Source organism: Convolutriloba macropyga, chromosome 4 (genome assembly GCF_964194025.1).
Source record: "Convolutriloba macropyga chromosome 4, txConMacr16.3, whole genome shotgun sequence".
Classification (NCBI taxonomy): domain Eukaryota; kingdom Metazoa; phylum Xenacoelomorpha; order Acoela; family Convolutidae; genus Convolutriloba; species Convolutriloba macropyga.
This window is the reverse complement of record NC_134471.1, coordinates 6367714-6391182: the sequence shown is the minus strand read 5'-3', so window position 1 is coordinate 6391182 and position 23469 is coordinate 6367714. Positions and strand designations below refer to the sequence as shown.

General features: G+C 33.1%; 1 protein-coding gene across 2 annotated transcripts in view; it reads left to right on the top strand.

The window, feature by feature from the left end:
- Positions 1 to 8723: 8723 nt before the first annotated feature.
- LOC142338236 (choline/ethanolaminephosphotransferase 1-like) overlaps positions 8724 to 23469 on the top strand; it is a 102110-nt gene continuing 87364 nt past the window's right edge. For both annotated transcript variants that reach the window (XM_075387896.1, XM_075387897.1), the window contains exon 1: positions 8724 to 9117. In XM_075387896.1, the coding sequence (XP_075244011.1) occupies positions 8971 to 9117 (147 nt within the window). In that variant the 5' untranslated portion in view covers positions 8724 to 8970. The remainder of the gene's footprint in view (positions 9118 to 23469) is intronic.

The window sequence follows — 23469 nt, the reverse complement described above, 5'->3', positions numbered from 1 at the left end:
GTTTATGGAAAAGTTAGTTTTCCAACACTCGCACAATCCAGATCGAAATGGCCACAGTTTTTTATAAAAAACCTTTTTTTTTTAATTTTCATTTAACATTTTTACACCAGTAAAACATATTTTTCAACTTTTTTATCATATGGCCAGCATGTCACCTCCTACTTTTCATCTTTGCGCTTCCAAAAAATCAAATTTGAGGCAAAAATCTGCAATCAACTAAAAAATATCAGAATTGGGCCAAAAATTATCCAAAAACTGTTACCCATATTTGAAGGCCGTTTTTTTCAAAGTGTTTTTTCTATTTTTTCACTACATAAAAAGCTCCAGTTTTTTAGGAGGTGGGTTGTCGCACTATTCCGAACTTGCATGCCAATTTTCAGAACTCTGTGGGCATTTATCAAAAATCATCTCATTTCGGATCTGAGGATGTCCAAACGCACTCGACTTAGTCAAACCAATTTCATTGGCCGAAATTTTCACCGTATCTGAAAAAGCTACGTCAAACATTCATAAGAACAAAAATGACAGAAAGTAGTCATACAAGACAGGAACAAAAAAAATTTTTGAAAAAAGTAGTTTTTCGTAGAGAAGCTGCCTGTTCAATTTTCCTTACTGTTCGGCCAAAAAAAGCACCCTACTCCTATAGCTCAATATCTCAAAGAATACTTAACAGAAATTTAAAAAAATACATGTTTCTGAAAATAGAGATAAAAATCTATCAAATAGCGTTCAATTTTAATGGTCTTTTACTGTTAAAAAAGGAGAAAAACTCTAGAAAAAAAAAACAATTATATTTTTTGGAAGGCTAGAGCATGAGCACTACTGGTTTGTTTTTAAGGCCGTTTCGGTAAACGTCATCTATAGCTCATAATAATCAATCTCAGGGGTTGATTTGAGTTTAAACATCAAAATTCAGGCGGCTCGGACGTTTTCCAGAAACCGCGGCCGCCCTTACCCAAATTGCTCTCTGCTACAGTAGTTGTAGTAGTAGTAGTAGTAGTAGTAGTAGTAGTAGTAGTAGTAGTAGTAGTAGTAGTAGTAGTAGTAGTAGTAGTAGTAGTAGTAGTAGTAGTAATAGTAGTAGTAGTAGTAGTAGTAGTAGTAGTAGTAGTAGTAGTAAATCGTTGGTAGCTTCACAACAACAATCTGCGGTAGCTGATTCAGAGTCGCTAGAAATGAGAGTCGGTCAGTGGTGGCTGACCAAGAGTCTTTAAGATGTCAGAATTGTCAGCGGCAATTCAGTACAGTTACCGGACGCAAAGTGCACCAAACAAGATTCTGCAAAGACGGTTTGTCAAAGAATGTCGTCGACAAGTCAAAGTTCGAGCAACTAGAGGCGAGCCTTACCTGTGACAAGTGTGAAAGGAAGTTCAAAACAGTCAATGGCCGAAAAGTTCACCAATCGAGATACTGTGGCAAACCTAAAGCAGTTGCCACACGCCTGTTTTCCTGCAAAGTACAAGATTTTCTCGGAAATGAGTTTGAAAACATAGAAGCGTTCAAGTATCTCGGATCATATGTCAGCCTCAAGCATGGAGACCTGCAGGAAGTCAATTGCAAACTTGCAGAAGGTAGACAACGGTTTGCTAACTTCCAAAATCTCTGGAAGAGCAAGCAGCTCAGCGTGCACCTCAAGTGCAATTTGTATAAAGCACTCGTTTTATCAGCCGTGCTGTACAGCTCAGAGACTTGGACTCTTTCGAAATTAATGGAGAGAAAACTTGAGAGTTTCCACTGTGGTTGTCTTCGGAGAATTCTACGTGTGTCATATCTGGAGAAAGCAACGAACGAAGAAATTATGTCAAGATCACGAATGCCCCAACTATCCACGATGATCTTGCTCAAACGTATAAAATGGTACGGACACATCCAGAGAATGGAACCAGGAAGATTAGCCCGCAGTGCCTTCGATTGGGACCCGCCCGATCAATACGTCCATGCTAGACGCGCTCCTGGGGGGCAACGGAAAACGTGGATGAGTCAAATCGAAGGAGACTGTGTACGAAACAAAGTATCGTTCACCAGATTGCAGGAGAAAGCAGCAATCGGGTCAAAGAATGCCTTCAACAATTTCGTCGTACAGCACTTCACAGAATAACCAAACAAATAACTCTTCTTGTTTTGTTTGTATTTGTTGCCAACCGTGCCCTTATTTCATGTTTGGAATTAAAGTGTTGAAACAGTAGTAGTAGTAGAGAAGGCTTTCGGAATTGATTAACGGCTGGTCCACACATCTCTTTGTCAGTTAAATGAGCATTGTGTGGATGTTACAGTTCTTACATAAGCGGTAAACTCTCGAGGTACAGGGGTTGTTCTCGATAATTCGTTTCCTAAGGAATTGTGTTTAGATATTGGTTATCCTTTCTTTCATTTTGATTTGCTCCTTAGAACTGTTGTTCTACAAAAAATGTTGTATAAGATTGTTATTCTTGTCCAAAAATTTTCATTGCGAGATAGTATTGTTTTTGCAACAATAACTTCATATGTGCCTTGTCTTGTTCTTTGATTTGTGTTGCACTTAATAAACTCGTTTATATTTATGTTGTATTCGCCTTCGGGAATATTACAGTAAAGTAAGAGACTGTGTAGTTCCAAGTACATTCCAGGATGTAGAATATTCAGAGTTAGACGCCTGTTTTTGTAGTCAGTGGAGTTTCAAAGGATCCATTTCGTTCCATTTTTCTCTACTTTCTCTAGCAAGACTAGATATCCTGTGATCCTTTGTTAGGGTGCCAAAACTTGCTCGCGTATGATATAAAGGGGACATCATAGCCTTAATACGGGTTTTATTTGTAAATGACTGACTTTTTGTTCGATATTTTTCTTTTTAGGTACCAGAGTGCTCGCAATTTTTGGAAAAACTTCTATTTGGATTCGCTCTCCAGGTGAATTTTTCCATGACTACGACACCTAAATATTTTTGAGTGTTCAAGGGTTTAACGATTTGGTCACACATTTTAACATGACCTTTTTTTCTTGATATAAGGTATGCTACTTTGTCTTTTTGAAGGCAAATTTTCTTTTCTAGGCACCCGAAATGTACTTTATCCATATTTTTTGCGAGCGAAAAACAGCTGTTACTGGTCAGTTTGTAGTCGTCGGCAAATTCAAATGTAAGACCATTATCTATCCATTTTGGGATGTCATTTATATAGGCAAGAAACAGTAGTGATCCAAGTAGGCACCCTTGAGGGACTCCGCTTGTAACGATTAAAAAACTTAAAAAACTTTGCTTAATTTGTACTTGTTGTTTTCTGTCATTAAGATAGTCTTCAATGATGCCTAATGCTTTGCCGCCTAATCCCAGGGTAAATTGTTTGTCCAGAAGCTTATCGTGGGGTAATTTGTCGAATGCTTTTTGAAAATCTAGGTAGAAGACAGCTAACTTCTAATTCAACTTTTCATTGAAAGTGTAGATTTAATGAGGGAAACATAGAAGATGAACAGTGGCTGAGCGTTTGGCCGGAAACCTTATTTTAAACCGTGAAACTGATCGTTAATACAATTGAAAAGGCCATCAAATTTACTTTGTCAAAAAGCTTCTTATGGGCATGAGAGACAGTTTATTGGTCTGTAGATGAGACAGTTCATTGCTCTGTGATGTTATTTTAGGATCAACTCTCCTATAGCTTCCAGACCATTGCTTTAACTGATGTATAATTTCAGTAAAAAAGGCTAATCTGATCTCTCGTGAATTGTATTATTTTATGAATCTTTATAGGGAATTTTTGTTTGGAATTTTTTTTTGTTTTCAAGCTAAGCACGATATGGAAAAACTGATTGAAATGTTCGATTTTGTGCAAGCCGCCTGTTACTATGTTTTGTTCGTGAAACTTTTTGCTTAGAGACAGTTTGTCGGTCTGTAAATGAGACAGTTTATTGGTCTGTGAAGTTGTATTAGGATCAATTGTCATTTTGTGTCCAGACCTTTGCGTTTACTGATGTATAATTTCTGTAAAATAAGGCTAATCTGATCTCTTTTGCATTGTATATTTTCATGAATCTTTTTAGGGAATTTTTGATTGGATTTTTTTGGTTTTCAAGCTAAGCACGATATGGAAAAAACTGGTTGAAAAGTTCGGCTTTGTTCAAGCCTTCTATTGCTCTGTTTTGTCCATGAAACTTTTCGCTCGGAGGCGCTTTTTTAACTGATCTTAGATAAAATTGTTTTTTGCTGAACCTTTTGGAGCTAAACACTTCAGTTTCAAAATCCAGTTGAAATTCTGTTGTTCTTTTAGATGTTTCTTGTCTTGATTCAATTGAATGATTTTGGATAGTGTTGCATGGTTGTTGTTTCAGGGAGGCAGGTTTGCTCTCTGAGTTGTCACTCTGAGTTGGGACCTTTTAGTTCAATAGTTCGGGCCAATTTTGCCCATCTATTTGTTTCTGATTTGTCGACAAAGAAAAACAATTTTGATCGGATTGGGTAATGGTCCGAGCACTTAGCGTTGCCTAGTTTGTATTGGTTGCCTAGAGTGTTATCAATATTAGACTCTATCCAGAGCTTTGAATCATTTACCAACAACACATCCAAATGCATAATATTACTAAATAAGTCTTTGAAGTCAAATCCCTGTTCAACATTGAGTTCAGTTAGGAGGTTTAGACAGTCCTTTTCATACTAATTGCTTGAATGCATTGTTTTCCAGTCCTTGCTTAAAAAACTAATAGCCCTGTAACAATCACTGAATTAATATCCATAGATTGTTTTTTTTGACTCATGATTGAAAAAAGTGCGAGAATGTGTCAAGATTCCGTCTGTAGGATTTGCCTTTTATTGGATTATAAATACATACAATTATAACTGAAGAGTTGCCTGAAGATAATTTAATTATAACTGTGTTCACGAACTTGGAACTCGGTGAGATGTCTTTTGAGTTCAGGGTTTCTTTGACAGCAACAAGGACGCCTCCGTGTTTTGTTTTCCCGTCATCAGATATTCAATCTGACCAAAAAATTACGTAACCTTTTAAAATTATAGCTTCCTTCGGGTCTGCATCAGTGAGCCAGGTTTCCGAGAGGCATATAATGTCATATTTTTTACATAGTAAAAAGATCGCGAGACAGCATCTTCAAGTAAGCTGAAGAATGCTTTGGATATTGAAAATTACAATTGTAATCTCAGCTTTGTTCAAGTGATTTAGTCAATCCTTCCAATCGTCAATCCAGTCATTGTTGACTTTCCTAAAGAGCTTTAGATTTTAAATCTTTATTTAACTTCTGTTGATATTGCCCGTCTGGAGCAGTTCTAGTCTTCTTTTCAGTAGTTTGTTTTCAATTTGTACTTCTTGTAGCGTGAGTTCTTTGCTAATGTTCATCTTTTTATTATATTTCCGCAGTTCGGATAAAGAAATGATTAAGACACGTTTGTCCCAGCTGTTAGCGAATTTGATATGTATTGGTCTACATTTGTTCCCTTTGTTTGTACCGAGTCGACGGCAGTCTTTGATTAGGGTGTTAATGTTCAGGAAGCTCATAATTGCTTTTATTTTGATCTGTCTGACTCAGCTCTTTTTCTTGCGTCCTCATTTTGCTCTTTTCAATTGATCGGATCCTTACACCATTGTCTTCAACTAATCGCTTGTATGGATACTGTTTATTTTCGGTTGTAAGTTCTTGTGTCCTCCCGTTGTTACCGATGATATTTTAGGCGTTTCATTTATCTCTCAATCGTTTCCGTGACCACACTTGTGAGAACTTCTTGATTGTCAGTGCTGGTTTTGTTGCTTTGGTGATTTTTCACTACCTCAATATCTCCTTTGTTCAGAGAGACGCATTGGTTGCAGATGAGAAAGATGTTAATATTTACTTCTTCTAGAGCAGCTATGACTTGCTCACTCATTTTTGTACATTTCGATGACATGTGCATATACTTTTCAGAAGATATGCACCTGAAGATGGCCTGGTTTTTATTTATTTTGTATTGTATGCGCTAGTCTCTAAGTGTACAAATTATCAAAGCTACTGAGATCATATAGAGTCATCGTTTAGGGCGCCCCAATATTTTCGGTTTTGTCGTTGTCAATTAGGTGGTGGGATGGGCTATAATGGTATAATAGACTCTCAACCCTTGTGATGTAATCAATTGTTTGTATGATTGGATTTCAATCGATTAACATGAAACAGTTAATACTTTTTAGCTAAAATGAAATGTCTGAAGAAACACATTGCTTTTACACATTTCGCTCGGACATGGTGGCGCTTTTTTATATTAAATAACGTTGTATTTTGCTGAACCTTTGGATCTGAACATTTCAGTTTCATAATTCAGTTGATCTTCTGTCGTTCTTTTAGACATTTCATTATTCAATTGAATGATTTTGGAAAGTGTTGCTTGGTTTTTATTTTTTCTGCGTTTTTCTTTGCATTGTGTCTAATTTTTTTGACAAGATGTGATGTTTCTTTAGAGATCCAGTGAGGCAGATTTTTTCTGTGAGTTGTCTTTTTTGGGACGTTTACGTTCAATAGTTTGTTGAACCAACAGTACCATTGATTCAAGTGTTCGTCAAGATTACTGTAGCAATGCGTTTGAAAGCGTTTCTCTAAGATGATCTCGTTTAGTTTTTGCCAATCGACTCTGTTTGGAACTAATTTTGCAAATCTCTTTGTTTCTGAGTTGTCGACAAAGAAAAAAATTTCTGTTCAAATAGTTATTGGTTGCCTATTGGGAGCACTTAGCGTTGCCTATTTTGTATTGGTTGTTTAGAGTGCTATCAATTATAGACTCCATCTAGAGCTGGGAATTGTTCACCAAAAACACATCTAGTTGCTTAATATTACCCGTTAAGTCTCTGAAGTCAAATCCCTGCTCAACGTTAAGTTCATTTAAGAGGATAAGACGGTCATTTTCATACTCATCGCTTGAATGCATTGTTTTCGAGTTGGCGCTAACAAAATTAATATCACCTGTAACAATTATTGAATTACATTCCATAGATTGTCGTTTGTTTGTCACATGCTTGAAAAATTGCTGGAATGTGTCGAGATTTCATCTCTAGGAGCAGCTTTTTGGAGGATTTTATATACATTCAATTATTAATGAAGATTTACTTGAAGATATGTAAATTACAATTGTGTCTACGAGTTTGGGACTCAGTGAGATGTGTTTTGCCTTCGGGGTTTCTTTGACAGCAACAAGGACGCCCCCGTGTTTTGTTTCCCCTTCATCAGATATTCGATCTTGCCGAAAAAATACGTAACCCCTTAAAAAAAGAGCTTCGTTCGGGACTGCGTCAGTGAGCCAGGTTTCCGAGAGGCATATAATGTCATAGTTTATACATAGTAAAGAGTTCGCGAGACAGCAAATTCGCGTAAGCTGAAGAATGCTTCGGAGATTGCAATCTCAGGTTTTTTCAGGTGATTTTGTCAATCCTCCCAATCGTCAACCCAGTCATTGTTGACTTTCCTAAAGAGGTTTAGATTTCAGATCTTTATTTAATTTCTGTTGATATTGCCCGTCTGGAGCAGTTCTAGACTTCTTTTCAGTAGTTTGTTTTCAATTTGTACTTGTTGTGTGGGTTCTTTGCTTATGCACATACATAGTTTATACATAGTTTATACATAGTTTATACATAGTTTATACATAGTAAAGAGTTCGCGAGACAGCAAATTCGCGTAAGCTGAAGAATGCTTCGGAGATTGCAATCTCAGGTTTTTTCAGGTGATTTTGTCAATCCTCCCAATCGTCAACCCAGTCATTGTTGACTTTCCTAAAGAGCTTTAGATTTCAGATCTTTATTTAATTTCTGTTGATATTGCCCGTCTGGAGCAGTTCTAGACTTCTTTTCAGTAGTTTGTTTTCAATTTGTACTTGTTGTGTGGGTTCTTTGCTTATGCACACTTTCTTATTATATTTCCGAAGTTTTGATAAAGACATTAGTAAGGTACGTTTGTCCAAGCTGTTAGCGAGTTTGATAAGTATTGGTCTACATTTGTTCTTTTCGTATAAACCGAGTCAGTGGCAGTCATTGATTAGGGTGTTAATGTTCAGGAAGCTCATTATTGCATTTACTTTGATCTGGCTGACTCATCCCTTTTTCTTTGGTCCTCGCTTTTGCTCTCTGCTGTTCCTCGGACCCTTACACCATTGTCTTCAACTATTCGCTTGTATGGGACCTCTTTACTTTCGGTTGGAAGTTCTTTTGTCCTCCCGTTGTTACCGATGATACTTTAAGCTTTTCATTTATTTCTCAATCGTTTCCGTGACCACACTTGTGAGAACTTTGATTGTCAGTGCTGGTTTTGTTGCTCTTTGGTGATTTTTCACTACCTCAATGACGATATCTCTTTTGTTTCAGAGAGACGCATTGGTTGCAGAGGAGAAAGATGTTAACATTTACTTGTCGAGCAGCTATGACTTGTTCACTCATTTTTATTACATTTCACAAGATATGCACCTAAAGACGGTGTGATTTTTACCTATATTGTACCGCATGTTTCGCATTGTATGCGCTGGTCTCTAGGTGTACGATTTATCAAAGCTACTGAGATCATATAGAATCATAGTTTAGGGCACCCGGCTATTTTCGGTTTTGTCTTTGTCAGTTAGGTGATGGGATGGGGCTATAATGGGATAATAGACTCTTGACCCTTGTGATGTTATCAATTGTTTGTATGATGAAAAGAAAACGAAACAAGACAAAAGCAGGAATTTGAACTCCCCAAACACCGACTACAGAAATCAGACGAAAACTTCTTCTTCAGAGCCGCAAAGCTATACAACATCATCAGAAGAACAACGGAGAAGCCAATGACGAAGAAACTTCTGACAGAGATGTACCAAAACTACTTCACAGAAGCTGCAACGAACTCGACAGCTGCACCTGGAGACATCTATGCAACTGTAATCTGCAATCCAATGAGAAAACTCGTGCCAAACGAAAACTGAAGGGTCTTTTTACACCCGTGGGCTCCGACCCTAAAGACTCTCCTACTGCTACTACTACTACATGGGATTTTTAACCGGTTACCATGAAATGTCCGAGGAAATACACTGTTTCAGAAAATATGCGTTTTGAAAGGTTTCGATATGTTCTTACGCCAGCAGATGTGGGCAATTTGAAAAGTTACAAGTACGAATGTGATGGAAAAGGATTCGTCGAGAAACTAGTTGATGCTGTAAGTTTTTTTGTTTATTTAACTTTCTCATCTAAAGATGAATATTTTTTTTTAAATATATGTACATTGCTCTAAAAAAAATTTAGGCAAGAGCGAAGGTTAATTAGGATCTATTCTGTTTTGCCCCCCCCAGCTTTGTGGGCTTATATCTTTTACGCCCCAGGCGCACGTGCTATTTTTTTATATAGTAACGTGCTATATAACAACAAATAATTTGTAACTGTTGGGGGGGGGGGGTGAAAACAGAATAGATCCGTTAATTACACCAGCTGACTGGAGCACTATACTACTATTAATTTATAGTTTAAGGATCGGGATCAGCTAGCTAACATAACGTAATGGAGGGGGGGGGGGGCAGAAACGAAGAGGATCCGGAATTACAGTTAATCCAAGGCCAAAAATTGGAAGAGTAGATGGGAATTAAAATTCGGGATCTCGCTTAAATACCCTCTAACATAGTAACGTGATATATAACATTGACATAGTGGCAATACATTATTTGCACGTTCGAACTAATGACAAAGAAAGTTTTCATAATGGTGAGAATAAGTCAGATCAAAATTTGCTTCTAAATTAATTGAGTTCTAAAGTTTTTTTTAACTACAACTTTTGACTCATTTGTGGCGTCACGTTAGCCTCCAAATATATTCTTCTATGGTAGGAGAACTATTTTCAACATAAACCGACTAACGTCGGAAAAATTGCTTTTATGGGCGCAAAACACCGACGAATGAAGGGTTCGAACACCAACCTCCTTAGTCCGATTCCTTCACCTCGACAGAGGCAAAACCACTCGGCTATCTGACGTCAAGCGAAATTTTTGAATTAAAAAAATGGCACATTTACAATAATTGCTTCTCATTCGAGAGCAATTAATATTATTTTAAAAGGTGCTTAGACTAGGAAATTGTTTTTAAAAACTTCAAAACAAAATTAACTGAAAAAATCTATCAATTCAAACTATTTAGTTTATCCTAGAAAGAACAGTTGCTAGTTTTTTCGCTATCTTTTTACGGTTTGTAAAAGACATTTGACTATAACAAGAGTGTCAACTGTGATGGGATAAAAACAGACTCCATGAAAAATATATTTAAAAAAATAATTGAAATTAAACAAAAATTTGTTTTTAAAGACATCTGACAAGTAAACTTACTAATGAAATTAACACATTTGAGAGACAAAATTTAATAAATGCGAGAGCATTTATCTATCCGGGAATTCGATTGACCTATTCAACTTGAACAAATTTTCTATCTTTCTAACATAAGAACTATATACTTTTCTGAAATCCTCTAATTAAACGGAGTTCAGGGAAACAATATACTTGAACATTGTTCTGCTAAAATGTTGCGATAAACGGCCAGAATACGAAACAAGAATAATTTCTAAACAAGTATTTTGTATTCGGGCAGTTTGAGGGGTACCTAAGGATACCAAACATAAAAATTATATACTTTTCTGAAATCCTCTAATTATTTGGAGTTCAGAGAAATAATTTATTTGAACATTTTTTTGCTAAAATGTAGCGATAAACGGCCGGAATACTGAAACAAGAATAATTTCTCAAACACGTTTTCTATGTATTCGGGCACTTGAGGGGTACCTAAGGATACAAACATAAAAAATATATACTTTTCTGAAATCCTCTAATTATTTGATTTGGAGTTCAGAGAAACAATATACTTGAAAAATGCTGTGCTAAAATGTTGCGATAAACGGCCAGAACTCTGAAACAAGAATATTTTCTCAACTTGTATTCTATGTATTCGGGCAGTTTGATGGGTACCCTAGGATACCAAACATAAGAAATATATACTTTTCTGAAGTTCTCTAATTATATGGAGTTCAGAGAAACAAAATACTTGAACATTGTTTTGCTAAAATGTTGCGATAAACGGCCGTAATACTGGAACAAGTTTAATTTCTCAACATGTATTCTATGTATTCGGACACTTTGAGGGGTACCTAAGGATACCAAACTTAAGAAATATATACTTTTCCGAAATCCTCTAATTAAACGGAGTTCAGGGAAACAATATACTTGAACATTGTTCTGCTAAAATGTTGCGATAAACGGCCAGAATACTGAAACAAGAATAATTCCTCAACAAGTATTCTGTATTCGGGCACTTTCTGGGGTACCTAAGGATACCAAACATAAGAACTATATACTTTTCTGAAATCCTCTAATTATATGAAGTTCAGGGAAGCAATATTCTTTAACATTGTTCATTAAAATGTTGCGATAAACGGCCAGAATACGAAACAAGAATAATTTCTCAACAAGTATTTTGTATTCGGGCAGTTTGAGGGGTACCTAAGGATACCAAACATCAGAAATATATACTTTTCTGAAATCCAGTAATTATTCGGAGTTCAGAGAAATAATTTGTTTGAACATTGTTTCGCTAAAATGTAGCGATAAACGGCCGGAATACTGAAACAAGAATAATTTCTCAAACACGTTTTCTATATATTCGGGCACTTGAGGGGTACCTAAGGATACAAACATAAAAAATGTATACTTTTCTGAAATCCTCTAATTATTTGGAGTTCAGAGAAACAATATACTTGAAAAATGTTTTGCTAAAATGTTGCGATAAACGGCCAGAACTCTGAAACAAGAATATTTTCTCAACTTGTATTCTATGTATTCGGGCACTTTGATGGGTACCCTAGGATACCAAACATAAGAAATATATACTTTTCTGAAGTTCTCTAATTATATGGAGTTCAGAGAAACAAAATACTTGAACATTGTTTTGCTAAAATGTTGCGATAAACGGCCGTAATACTGGAACAAGTTTAATTTCTCAACATGTATTCTATGTATTCGGACACTTTGAGGGGTACCTAAGAATACCAAACTTAAGAAATATATACTTTTCCGAAATCCTCTAATTAAACGGAGTTCAGGGAAACAATATACTTGAACATTGTTCTGCTAAAATGTTGCGATAAACGGCCAGAATACTGAAACAAGAATAATTCCTCAACAAGTATTCTGTATTCGGGCACTTTCTGGGGTACCTAAGGATACCAAACATAAGAACTATATACTTTTCTGAAATCCTCTATTTATATGGAGTTCAGAGAGACAATATACTTGAACGTTGTTATTCTAAAATGTTGCGTTTAACGGCAAGAATACTGAAACAAGAATAATTTCTCAACATGTATTCGGGCACTTTGAAGGGTACCTAAGGATGCCAAACCTAAGAAATATATAATTTTTCTGAAATTCTCTAATTATACGGAGTTCAGAAATACAATATAATTGGAAAATGTTTTGCTAAAATGTAGAGATAAAGAGCCAGAATGCTTCATTGAACTTTCAGTCAAAAATTAGCGAAAAGTCACTAATGTTTGTTCTAGTAAAAGGGAAACAAATGATAGCTTAAATTGCTCCATATATAGTTATTGTAAAGCATTGATTATAATCTTTTTAGCCATATATGTAAACCTACTCTAATGGATATTCTTAGGGTATCTAATCTAGGATCAATTGAAAGTGAAAATTCAGGTTGCTATGACTTGTTACAAAAAAGCTGTTTTGGAGCAGTTTTAATAAACCGATCCCGCTCTACAAAAATTTGGGGCGATTTACGTCTAAGACGATAAAGCAATTACGATTCAAAGACGATAAAGCAATAAAATTACCAATTCCGTAAAAAAAAACTGCGTTACAGCCTAAAATTACTTCTTGACACAATTTAGTGAAAAATTATTACTTCTTGTTCTACTGAAAAGAAAACAAATATTGGCTCAAATTGCTTCATATATAGCTCATTTTAAAGCTCTGATAATAAGCTTCTCAGCCATATATATAAACCTATACTAATGGAGTTTTTTACGGTATCTTAGCTAGGATCAATAAAAAGTGAAAAATCAGGTTGCTATGACTTGTTACAAAAAAACTGTTTTGGACCACTTTTAATGAACCGATCCCGCTCTACAAAAATTTGGGGGCGATTTAGGTATAAACAAAGACAGCCAAGCAATAAAATCAGCAATTCGTGCAAAAAAGTTGCGTTTCTGCCTAAAATTACTTTTTGTGACAACTTTTCACTGAAAAAAAAATGTTTGACGTGTCAGAATATAAATTGTTATCCAAATGAGCTCATATATGGCTCATATTAAAGCTCTTAAAATATACTTTACGTGCGTGTTACTAATTCTAGCCTTAATGGACTGCTTGCATACTCTATGTGCGGAAAAAGCGCTGTGCAAAAAAAATCTGGTTCGAAAAATTTGGTAAGACTTTTGAATGGGAAGGAGTTGAGCAAAAACGTTAAATGATAGCTCAAAATAAAGCTCAGATAGTGAGCTTAACGATACAATTTATAAGAAGTCTTCAAAGTAACTAGAAGTATGGTTTCTGTGCGAAAAAAAAAGTTAGGACTAAAGAGTCCAAAAAGTGACGCGTTAGCCCGAATTCTTTTTTTTATTTCTGAATATCTCTGCAACCACTGAACCACTTATCCAAATGAGCTCATATATGGCTCATATTAAAGCTCTTAAAATATACTTTACGTGCGTGTTACTAATTCTAGCCTTAATGGACTGCTTGCATACTCTATGTGCGGAAAAAGCGCTGTGCAAAAAAAAAAAAATCTGGTTCGAAAAATTTGGTAAGACTTTTGAATGGGAAGGAGTTGAGCAAAACGTTAAATGATAGCTCAAAATAAAGCTCAGATAGTGGGCTTAACGATACAATTTATAAGAAGTCTTCAAAGTAACTAGAAGTATGGTTTCTGTGCGAAAAAAAAAGTTAGGACTAAAGTGTCCAAAAAGTGACGCGTTTGCCCGAACTTTTTTTTTATTTCTGAATATCTCTGCAAACACTGATCCAAACTTCATAAAATTTATATTGCCGTGCTCCCCATTATCTCTTGAGTACGCCCATATAATTTTTATTATCATTGGATTCTCTCAACATATCAAGATGTGGTCACAACCAAAACTCACCACTATGAGTCCAAAAAGTGACGCTTATAGAGAATTTTGGAAAAATGGTATTTTTTGCTTGAATTGAGCAATGAAACGTATCTGGTTAGTAATCATTCGGTCCAAAGTACCTCCTTACAAAGTTTCAGCTTTCTACGACAATTTTTCAGAAACCCGATTTTTTCGATATAGGTACTTTTTGAGTTTTTAGTTTCAACACATATAGTTCCATCTCAGTTTATGTCAAGTTTCAGTTGGGTTTAAGGAAGTTTCCGTAAACGATGTATTCTTGACTTAAATTTCACGGGGAACACGATGGAGTAGGTTTCAGAACGATCCGATAACATCTTCATACAAAAATTTCCAAAACAAAAATTTTCAGTTAGCCTTAACTTTTATTTTTTTTGTGAAGCACATTTGAGTAATTTTTTGTAATCCGATCTTCAAAAAATTTATATTGCCGTACTCCACTGCTTGAGTAGAATGCAGGGATACCATTTGTTGCACATGTCTGATAGTCAAAATTTTGAGAAAATTGCGAAAAATTGAAGTGTCCAAAAAGTGACGAACGTTAAACCTAACTCAAAAAATCTTGTTTTTGAGCACAAAATCACCAAATAAACACTTGGCTCTCCAATTTTGAGAAAATTTGTCAAAATTTTGATAAAATTGCGAAAAATTGAAGTGTCCAAAAAGTGACGAACGTTAAACCTAACTCAAAAAATCTTGTTTTTGAGCACAAAATCACCAAATAAACACTTGGCTCTCCAATATTTTCGATTTCCTGATCACTCATGGTACTTTCATCACTTTCTGGGCACGGGAAGTCGTTGAGTTTAAGGAAAAAATTTCTAGGATTTATTAGTCCAAAAAGTGATGTGGGTAGGATTAGGGTTAGGGTTAGGATCTGAGTTAGAGTTAGAGTCATAGATAGAACTAGAACCAGAACCAGAACTAGAACTAGAGCTAGAACTAGAACTAGATTAATTTTTTAAAGAACAACCCCATGGAGAAAAATTATTAGCACAAGTACCACTTAGTATTATATTACCACACATACATTTATCAGTTTTATCTTTATGACATGATTCAAAATATTTTAAAACAGCAATGTTTCCATATTTATAGTTACACGCTAAACATTTTAAAAGCATTTATAATAGGGTAAACTTTAATATTTACCTAATCATTTCGCGGGGTAATATTTAGCCATGATTTCAATTAAATCTTTAGTATTATCTTCAGATGTGATACACTCTGCTAAATATTTATTTCCTAACGTATTGAGTGTATTAGTTTTACATCTCTTATCCAAAATCAATTCAAGGTCTAATTCTTTTTTATCTCTAACAAAATTTATAATCTCTTCTCTAAATTCTTCATTATTTCCATATAGTCTGGTTAAAAACTTTCCTCCCTTTCTATTTAAAGTCCCATCCTCGTCGTTTATATATTCTTCTTGTATTGCATTTCGTAGATCAGTGAACGAGCTTTGCTCGTGGCTCTCCAACGAACTTTGTTCGTGGTTTACCAAACTGCTTCGCAGATTGGGCTTTGCCCATGTTTCACCATCGGTATAACCACTTGGCTTGCCACGGACTTCGTCCGTTGGATAACCACAGGCGGAGTCTGTTCGCAGATCATTATCCAACTCTTCTCCATATCCAACATTAACCAATGTATTTACTCTACTCAACATTGTGCTTGCTCCCATTGCTACACTCCCAGCATTTCTTGATATTATATCGGGATAAATATAACTAAATATAATTAAACCTGAGCTTATAATTCCACCAATAGTTGATAAACTTTTTATACCCTTTCTCATAATCATTTCTTAGTTAAAACATCACTCTGTATTTTAATATTATTTAATTTAGGAAGTTTATTAAAATAGAATATATAGTTATCGTGATTAATAACATTTCTATCTGTTGCATTTATCATGAGTGGTTTCATATATGCTATAAGTTTATTTATATCTTCTCTTTCTAATTCATCTTTTAAACTAAGAGCTTTTAAATCAAGGAAACCAACTCTTGAATCATATATCATTGTTCTATTACTATGAATAATAATAGTATTTTCCTTCTTATTATTTTTAATTATACCATAACGAAGTTCATCTGACATTCCATCTGTACGATTATAATGGTTACTATTTAACTCACTAATTATTTTACTGAAGTCATGTTCAAATTTATATATCTCATTAAAGTTTTTAAATAGATCAGGTCCATTATAAGTTGTTAAATAAATAGTATCACAACCCATTCTTGCTGTATTAATTATTTGAGCTGGTTTATGACACATTACAATCATTTGAATATTATAATGTCTTCCTTCAGTAAAAAAAAATAAGCTATATCCTTATTTAACCTATCACCCATATCAAGTACTATTACACAATTTTGAAATTTATGCATATTATTTTTTGTGATCATATTTATATCACATTTATCAAACCCAGTATAAAACTTATTAGACTCAGGATCTATCCAGTCTCTGTCATCTTTACACGCTATAACTATATTTTTAGCTTGATCAGTGAAACTGCTTCGCAGATCTTGGTTTTGGTCTTGGTTTTGGACTGAGTATAATTTTAAGTATTGTCTAATAAAATATGTTTTCCCCGTACCAGTTCCACCATAAACAATAGTATGTAATGGTGACTTTTCATATTCAAATCTAACTAGACTCCTATTCATAAATCCACCAAAGCTTTCTTCTAGTTTTGTATATTTACTTGGTATTGAATCATATATTATATAACAAATTCCAATTATAATAATAAGAAAAAAAAGTATACCGCCTTTATCCATTTTTATATATAAAATTTATTATATGAAAATGCTTATCCTAACTTTTGAGGAATTCAATAATAAATTTAATATTGATAATAATGCTATGAGTGATATCAGAATAAAAGATATAGGTAAAGATATAAGTCTAACACCAATTGAAATAGTAATGAGATGAGACTTCAGATAGTATCCGTGAAACGGCTTCACCGATCTGCGAAGCAGGTTCCCTGATCGGGGAACCTAACTTCAACTTTATTGTGAATCTACATCAACTGAAGGTACACATTGGGTTTTAGTTATAAGAAGAGAAGGTGGTCCTGCGTATTACTTTGATAGTTTTGGTGTTGAGACCCCACCATTTTTAGAAGAATATGTTGATCTAGGCTCTAATGAGAGAATAAAACATTATGATGAATCTTATTGTGGAGCTTATTGTTTATACATGATCTATCTTATTGATAGAGGATTTAGAATTAAAAGTGCTTTAAATATTCTAGTTAATCAATGTAAATATCCAGGAATATATAATGAGTGTTTTTGTTCAGGTTGTAATGTTAATGATAATGATAATGTTAGAGATAAATATAATAATAATGATAATGTTAATGATAATGATAATGTCATTGATAATTAATTATAATGATAATGTTAATGATCTACAAAGTAGCTTTGCTAATAATTTTAATGTTAATGATAATGATAATGTTAATATTAAGGATAATGATGATGTTAATGATAATGATAATGATCAACGAAGTAGCTTTACTAATAATGATAATGATGATAATTTTATAGGGAACCTGCTTGGCAGATATATTGGATGAAAAACATGGTGAAACATCGGCGGAACTGGTTCCCGGATGGACGAAGTCCTATGGTGAAGCATGGATAAAATCCCATCAAAAGGGTAAACCCAACAATAAAGAATGTCCTACTAACACTATCTCTATAAACATAAATGATGATCTACAATCATGGATAAATGATGATGATATAATTACTGAAGCCACATTCCCAGATAACTTTAGATGTATAATATCTGGTCCTAGTGAATGTGGTAAGACATTCTTATTAAAAAAACTAATTCTAGCTAGTATATATTTTGATAAGCTATACATCATTGGACCTACTGGTGATCAATAAAATGGATTAGAAAGAATAAACCCAAAAGCAATTATAGAATTTATTAAATATATAAAAGATTTACCATCTCCTGATAAACCACCCAAAGACTTAAAGAAACTAATGATATTCGATGGTGTTAGAGCCAAAGAACCAGTTATTAATGGATACTTTTGTAGAGGTAGACATAATAATTGCAATATATATCTTAATCAAGTGTTAGAGAGAATTGTAATCTATTTATTTTATTTGAACAAAGAGGTAAAGTCCTAGCATCGATATATCAAGATTTCTTTAATAATGTTGAACTTAGTTATAATGATTTTGCTAATATATGTAATAAGGTATGGAAAGAGCCTTATAATTATGTTGTCATTGATATAACTAAAAATAAAAATATTAATGGTAAACTAAGAATTAATTGGGATCGGAGAGTTTTGTAGTTTAGTTTAAGTTTAAGTTTATATCTACACCAGATCAGCGAAGTTGCTGTGTTAACATAGATGGACCTTTGGTCAGCTGACTACGTCAGATCAACGAAGTTGCTGACTACGTCAGATGTAAAGTAAAACTTAATACATCACCATTAAAGTCTATAGGTCTTCCATGCTCATCTTTAATATGAAACTCTATATATTCTATTCTATCTTTAGTTATATTTTGATATAAGATATTAGTTGGTATAATATTTATTAGATAGCCTGGTGGTTCTGTTAGAGTAAAAGTATATAGTATTTCTGTGTTATTCCCATTATCTTTAACACCAGATATCACATTACAATGAATGTTAATAGTACTAAAACCCATATCATTAATTTTCCTAGATGTATATTTACCTTGTTCATATACTATTTTTCTAAAGCCCAGTAATGGGGCTATTGAATATTCTATGTCAAAGTTAATTGCACCTTGTTTTACTTCCATTAAACTTTTCATTGTATTCTTATCAGGTTCATTACCATTATAACATTACCATTGGTTTCTTCTTTTATTAATTCTATTTCGAATAATTCATATGCTCCTGGTATAATAGCTAAAATAAGGGTAGCTGACCATTTTTCACCCTTGATATCATATATGAATTGATTGTTCCTTCTATTCACATTAAACACCGAATTATAAACAGATAATCTAATTAAACCTAATTTTGATGAGTTAAGTATAGGTTAACTAAAGTTAAACTTTTCTGTTGGCTTTATCATTCTAAAGTTAAGTGTATGCTCTTCTTTAGTTTTAGTTAAAGCTTCGTGTATATTTTGCAGTTCTCTTAAGATTAAACTATCGGAGAAGCCCTTCGTGAATCAGTCATTTTTTATCTTATAAAAATGGATTTTAATTTGGATACAACTTATGGTTATAATAATGATATACATAAAAGTATGATTATAAAATATAAACCAAATAATCTGGCAACAATGAATACGGTTAATACCAATATTATTATCATACACAATAGAGAAGAGAATCACTTAAATTTGCATGATTCATATCTAGAGATAGAGCTTGTTGTATCAGATGATGCTGGTGGTGTATTTGCTAATGATGCTAATATCAGATTAGTTAATTCTGGTATAATGGCATTGTTTAGTTCAATTAAGCTTGAAACTAGTGGTGGTAGGACTATTAAATATATAGATCATTGCCATCCTAATCTATTGATGTATAAGTTATTAACTAGTACTGTTGATGAATATGAGAGTGGTTTTGTTAGAAAACAGGGCAATAGAGATAGTCAACTTAAAGGTGACCATATTTCTGCACAACGAGGTCATATGTATATGATGATTAAGATGAGTGATCTATTTGGTTTTGTAAATGATTTAGAAAAGATTATATATGGTTTAGGATTTAAACTAATATTAAAAAGAAATAATAATGATAGAGCTCTATTTAGAGTTACTGCTAATCCTGGTGCAGTTGCTAATGATGGTAATATAGAAATTAGAGATATATCATGGTGTGTGCCTAGTATTGATCCTAGTAATGATAATAGAATTATTGTGCAAAAGGGTTTAAGTAAAAAGAATAATGTAGACTTTAGCAATTATGAAAGAAAGACATTTTATAAGAATGTGCCCAATGCTACTAACTTCTTGTTTGATCTTGGTATGGAAAGACCACAATATATAATAGTTGGTTTTGAAAATAATAATGTTAATGAAGAAACTCATGATGCAAGTACATTTGATGTAATGAATGTTATTGTAAGATTGGTAGTGAGTTTTATCCCGAGGATAGAATGAATATTAATTGTGGTACCAATAATTATAATGAGGCTTTTAAAGAGATTGTTAGCTTTAATAAAGATTATAATGGGCTACCACATAATATAAAACCATATATAATTCATAGAACATTCAAAAGTGGTCATAGAATATATGTATTTGATACTAGATATCAAAGTGATCATATAGGTCCACAACCAATACAACTTAATTTTAAATTTAGTGCTGCAGTTGCAGATGTTATATGTCATGCATTAGTTTTAACTAGAAAGGTTATTAGTGTGGATAGTGATGGTAATAAAATGGTTGATATAATCTCGTAGAGATTAATCAGTGAAACTGCTTCGCAGATGGCCGGAGGCCTATTATATCATAGACTTAGTTTTAGTTATAATTAAGTCATAGTTATAATAAATGATATATTTATTGACTTAACCAATGACTAAACAATGACTAAATCAATGATAATCAAACTATTTCCTACTAGTCTTAACAAAACCCTTAGCATAAATAATATCTATTTTTTTTTATTCTCTAGAGCTAAGCCTCTAGCTTCAAGTTTAGTTTGGGGTTGGGTTTGGCTTTAGGTTTAACCCGGTGCTCAGGCTTAGGCTTAATAACAACAAAGGGATTATACTTTTTAACTTCCATTATTTTTTATATATAGAAATGAGTCTTTTAAATGAGTTCAAAACTAATTCATATTGTGTTGGAGGTAGACATTATAGTGGTACTAATAACATAAGAGGTTTTATCGGGGAACCCGCTTCACGGATTACTTCAAAAGGTACCAAAATGTTAAAGGCTAATTGTGATAAGTGTAAGAGAAATAAGTCAATGACTGTTAGTGATGCAACAATAGAAGCAGAGGGATTGAAAGATTTCTTTAAAAGTGTTGGTAGGGCTACAGTTAACTTTGGAAAGAAGGTTGCCAATAATCCAGTAAGAGCATTAGAAATAGCAAGTAAAATAGGAAGTGCAGCTGCATCTAGAAACCCTAGAGCTGCTTTATCAGCCACACCCGATTTAATTAAATTTGCAACTACTGGTGAAGGTATAAAGGTAGTACAGAAAGGAAGAGGGTTATACTTAGGTACAAAGAAAAGATAATTATTTGATTATAGTCATGATTAAATTTATGATTATGTTTATATTTATGTTTATGATTATGATTATATTATATTTATGATTATGATTATGATTGATTATATTTATATTATGTTTATGATTATCGATCTGCGAAGCAGGTTCCCTGATCGGTGTAACCGCTTCGCGGATAAATATTAATACTAATATTATTATTTCTAACTACATTATTATAACTAAACACTAACAACTTTAGTTTAAAAAAACATTCAGCTTGTTTTTCTTGTTCTTCTTATAATCCTCATATACCTTGACTAATTCATTATATTCATCATTATCTATTTTATTATCATTCATTGATTTAGTATATAGTCTATTAAACTTGTCGCTAAACTGTTTACTTAAAATATACATTTGTGAATACTTTATAATTTTATTTCTTATTTTAGTATTAATTGTTTTTGATAATGAACCACAAACAGTTGCTGTAGCAAAAGCTGTTGGTATAGAATAAGGTAATCCTATACCTGTTAATGCAACTGATGTTGATGTTGCAGTTGTTGCTATAGATGATAATACTATTTCTGTTATCTCAGCTAAGTTAATTTAATTCTTATATCTACTTAACTTCTTATTATAGTTATTAGTTTCAGTTTCATAATAATTTATCATATCTTTTATAATGTTAATATTGTTATTAAAATTATTATTGGCTTGAATCTTTTCGTTTATGTTTTGTTCATTAACGGTTGACAAGTTGGGATATAGTAATCTCTCACTCGGTGCTGTTGGGTTAGTTATAGTTTCGGTTATTTTAATTAGTAAAAATTCTATTTCTTTCGTTATATCTTCTTATTTAAAACCATAATAATTCTCTAGACTTTCTTGTTCTTTATTATCAAGTAACGTACTTCGTAAAAGTATAGCAATTATATATTGTACTATTGTCCTTTTATTCTTTAAAAGGGCTTCATCTATAAAAGAATTAGTCTTTTCATTAACTTCTTTAAATTCTTTTAGCCCAGTAGTAAACATTTCATCTAGTTGTATGTTAGTGATATTCTGATTAAACTTATTATTATCAAATTCTTGTTTTAATTGATTATATTTAGAGATAGTATCAGCAGCAACTTTATTACAAAACTTAACAGTATTTGTGACTTCATTTGTTGATTCAATAAACTCATTAATTAGTTCATCATTAACTTGTGTTTCATTTAGTTGTAATGTTTTAGTTGTAACTTTATCAAAGTCGCCCTTTCTTAGTTCAGTTATGTTTCTAATTAAAATGTCTATTTTATTAGAAGAGGATAATAAGTTATAGTCACAATACTCTTTATTAACAACATCTTTTTCATCTATTGGAGGATGAACATTTGTAATTTTATAGGTATCCTTCATATCAATATTATCATTATCTTCTAGGAATAACCCACGAGTCTTAGTTAGTGTTAGGTTGTTTGTTGTTGTTGATCCGAGAAGTGGGTTCCCCGATGGATGTTTCGCTTGGTTAAATCTATTTCTTGTCATTATTTGTTTACAGTAAGAAATATGTCTAATGATTCTAAAACCTTATTATTAGATTCAAAGTCAAACTCGAATTTTAATAAATCCTGTTCATAGTATTTAACTTCTATTATCTCTCCATTAATATCTTCTATTTTATATGTTGGTGGTTGTGTTTTTAGAACTTCATTAACTTTAAACAATTCTCTATTCCAATTAGAAGTGTAACCTTTAGAGAAGATGTTACGTTTATCTGCATTTCTAACATAATCACCAACTTTAAATTTTGGTATTGCTTTGGTAGATTTAACATAGTATCTAACTTTATCAGGATTATTAGAAGCATCAACTGGTGTCATATTAATTGTTGAATGAATGTTATTGTTATATGTTATGACTGCATCATTTAGTATATTTACCCAATTACCATCACCATTGATGAACATTGGTTTATTAATTATGTGTAATAATGTTCTATTGAATCTCTATCAACACAGCTTTTAAATCGCTATAAGTAGAATATAGTTTTGTTTCATTTTCTTTAAGTAAAGATTTAAATGTTTTATTGTAAAACTCACTACCTCTATCTACCCATAACTTTTCTGGTTTTCTACTTTCAGAGCCACCTTGTGGATGTTCGCCTAATACTATTTTAAAACCAT